Below are 3,430 nucleotides of genomic sequence, written 5' to 3'. Positions count from 1 at the left end.
CGCAAGGGGAATCAACGGAAGAGCATCTCCCGTTGACACACCACAGTGAAGACACCACGGTAAGTAGATCTAAGTACACTGACTTCAGCTACGTTATTCACGTAGCTGAAGTTACGTAACTTAGATCCATCTCCCCCCATAGTGTAGATCAGCCTTTAGTATCCTTGTAGAGCCTGCCAGGTGCTATTGCTTTGTCAACAATTTTTTACTAATTTCATCTAGACCACGTTTCCCTAGTTTGCTTATGAGAATGTCATGTGGGACCACTTGCAAATTGACTGTTAAATAATTTGTCCCCGTATCTTTGCAGCTATTGAAGTTAGGCTGACAGGTCTATAACTCCCCAGGTCCTCTGTTCCCTTTTAAAGATAGGTACTGCGTTGGCCCTTCTCCAGTCCTCTGGCATCTTACCCATCCTCCAGGAGTTCTCGAAGATAATTGCTAATAGTTCTGAGATTTTTGCAGTTAGTTCCTTAAATACCCTAGGATGAATTTCATCAGGCTCTGCCAACTTGAACACATCCAACTTACTTAAATATGCTTTAACCTGGTCTTTCCGTATTTTGGCTTGCATTCCTTCCTCCTTGTTGCTAATATTAATGTATTGAGTAGCTGGTCACCATTAACCTTTTCAGTCAAGACTGAAGCAAAATAAGCATTAAGCACATCAGCCTTTTTGATGGAGTCAGTTATTAGCTCTCCTTCCCGCTACGTAGGGGACCTGTATTTTCCTTTGTCTCTCTATTGCATATGAGATTTATCTTATTCCTTCCTGCAACTAAGAAGACTGTCCACTTCTGCATGGATCTGTCACAGATCTCCAACATAACCAGCAAATCACCAGAGTAAAGATAAAACTTTGCAAGAAAGGAGTGAAACAGCAATTTTATTATACTCAAAAATGAAGAGTAAAAGACCCAGAACACTTTGTGCTGGTTTCTTATCCTACCAGTTGATTTTATGGTTATTGTTAAGCACCATTAGAAAGCAGTTAATTCAAGGTCTTAGTCAGAAAAGAATCAAAGTATTATTTGTATTAGGAGAGTGCCCAGGGCTCCTGGTCAGGGATAGGCGCCTTACTCATTGTTGCAGGCACTGTCGGCACTAGGGCAGCATGCACAGTGTTGAATCCCAGAGGATTTGCAGTGGTGTCAGTTCTTGCAGATGCTCCCAGATCGAAGCGGGGGCTGCGGACTTTCAGAGCACCAACGGCAATCGCCTCAACAGGCGATGCAGGCCAGCCCAAAATTACAGCTGTGATGCTATCGCTTCTTGATGGAGGCCAGGTAGGCAAACCAGAAGAGAGAAACGAGGTTTCCAAACAACACCCGAAACTGTGGAGAGAAGTGTCAAGATACAGACCGGCCTGGGGCTGACAGTCCCCTAACTGCAGTTCCTGGGACAGAACTGGGTCACTTACTGCACTGGGACGCGACACCCCCTTTGGATACAGATGTGAGTGCCTGTGTCTTACTGACAAAAGTGTCAGCGTCTGTCTGGATTTGTGCAGTCCTTCACACCTGAACAACTGATTGCGGGCAATGGGGCCCTCAGCTCTGCAACTAGCTGAGGAGCAGTAACAGATTCAGGCACAAGAGCAACTGTGGGGGTTGCTAGCATGGAGGACAGAAATATTAAAGGAAGGGGATCTTAGGGCGATCAATAAGGGGACCCTGGACATTATACTAGTGGGGAAAAAAGCCCACGCTATAAACCTGGATGTAGGGCTGCAAGAGTGGTCAGAATTCCCAGGCAAGGACATCATGTGAGCAGGCAGAGACTTACCTGCATAGGGACGTAATTGACATTAATGAACTGGACTGGGGTCCACACTTTCCAGTTCATTTTGAGTGCTACCCAGTAACCACTCTTTATCTTCTCAGCAAACGCAGACAGATCCTTCCCCTGGAACACAAGGAACACCGGTGATGGCCAGGGAGGCCAGGCCTAAACTCCAGAGGAAGAGGCCCCGACTCTCGCCCTTACAGAGCCCTAAGCCATGTGGGCAAAGGGGTTACAAAGACACAGATCCTAACAGAGCGCAGCCAGAGAGAAGCACTCACCACCTGTGAGACCCAGGTGCACACGATGTGCCAGAGGTGTATCACACTAGCCAAAGCTGGCCATTCCAGCAGAGGGGAACAGAGCAACCGGCCATGCAGCACGCTCAGGAGATCACAAACCCCAGGCTGATGTTAAACACGAGCATCCCCACTGTATAGCAGGGCAAGCCAAGGCTCAAAGCAGCTGAGTGAGCTATTTCAGAGCTCACAGGAAGACAGCAGCAAAGTAAGAAGGTCCCCTGCTCTGACCAACAGGGCCTGTCCTAGATCATCGGTGACCAGGAGCTAGATTCCGTCCAGGCACATAAACACACAGTTACGTCTAACTTAGCTATCTGTAGCAGTATCCAGAACCACACACCAAACCCTACAGCCTGACTTCAGCACACACTGGAGATAGGCACCTACCTCCAGCAGGTTCATGACGAAGAAGAAGAGCAGCAGGAAGGGTGGAGCAACAACCAGACGGTCCAGCAGAAGCCTCTTGACCATGGCAAAAGGGACATTCGATGGGATCAGCTGCTCCAGGTACAGGTAGAAATAGTGACTGAGTGGCCCTGTGAACAGGAACCTGGCAAACCAGAGGGCATGACTGTGCTTCATCACTGTCCTCCAGCCTTCCCCAGGCTTCCATCCAGCTCCAGCTTAGGTTCTTAGCTGGCCCCATTACCAAAGTATCTGAGCACCTCACAATCTTAAATGTGTTTATCCTCACACCACCCCTGTGTGCAGGGCTCTTATCCCATTTGTACAGATGGGAACTGAGGTCCCGAGAGACAAGTGACTTGCCCAAGGTCACAAAGGAAGTCTGTGGCAGGAAGTACTGTGCTACTGCTCTAACCAGACCATCCTTTCTCTTGCTCCAGAGAGAGATGCTAATGGTGCCATAACAGTGAGGGGGGAAGCACTTTGCAAAGCAGCGTATCCTGCTTCTCACACCCCTCCAGGAGAGGAGGGTGTTGGGGACAGAGGAAGTGCATGTCCCCACCCCATGGGGTGATCTGGAACAGTGGCTCTCAACCCTTCCAGACTACTGTATTCCTTTCAGATTTGTCTAACATACCCCCAAGTTTCACCTCCCTTAAAAACTACTTGCTTACAAAATCAGACATACAAATACAAAAGTGTCCTAGCACACTATTACTGAAAAATTGCTGACTTGCTCATTTTACCATATAATTATAAAATAAATCAATTGGAATATAAATATTGTACTTACATTTCAGCGTATCGTATGTATAGCAGTATAAACGAGTCATTGTCTGTATGAAATTTTAGGTTGTACTGACTTCACTAGTGCTTTTCATGTAGCCTGTTGTAAATCTAGGCAAATATCTAGCTGAGTTGATGTGCCCCTGGAAAACATC

General features: G+C 47.2%; 1 protein-coding gene across 1 annotated transcript; it reads right to left on the bottom strand.

Annotated features, from left to right (window-relative positions):
* Nucleotides 1-866: 866 nt before the first annotated feature.
* On the bottom strand, nucleotides 867-2,886 carry LOC142069354 (peroxisomal membrane protein 2-like). The gene is made up of 3 exons (XM_075120179.1): nucleotides 2,472-2,886; nucleotides 1,786-1,905; nucleotides 867-1,334 (listed from the first exon to the last, which is right to left on the bottom strand). The coding sequence occupies exons 1-3, from the start codon at nucleotides 2,664-2,666 to the stop codon at nucleotides 1,263-1,265; spliced, it is 387 nt and encodes a 128-aa protein (XP_074976280.1). The 5' UTR covers nucleotides 2,667-2,886; the 3' UTR covers nucleotides 867-1,262.
* Between the last annotated feature and the right edge of the window lie 544 nt (nucleotides 2,887-3,430).

The sequence above is a fragment of the Caretta caretta genome, chromosome 15, assembly GCF_965140235.1.
Source record: "Caretta caretta isolate rCarCar2 chromosome 15, rCarCar1.hap1, whole genome shotgun sequence".
In the NCBI taxonomy this organism is placed as follows: domain Eukaryota; kingdom Metazoa; phylum Chordata; order Testudines; family Cheloniidae; genus Caretta; species Caretta caretta.
This window is presented reverse-complemented; position numbering and strand designations above follow the sequence as displayed.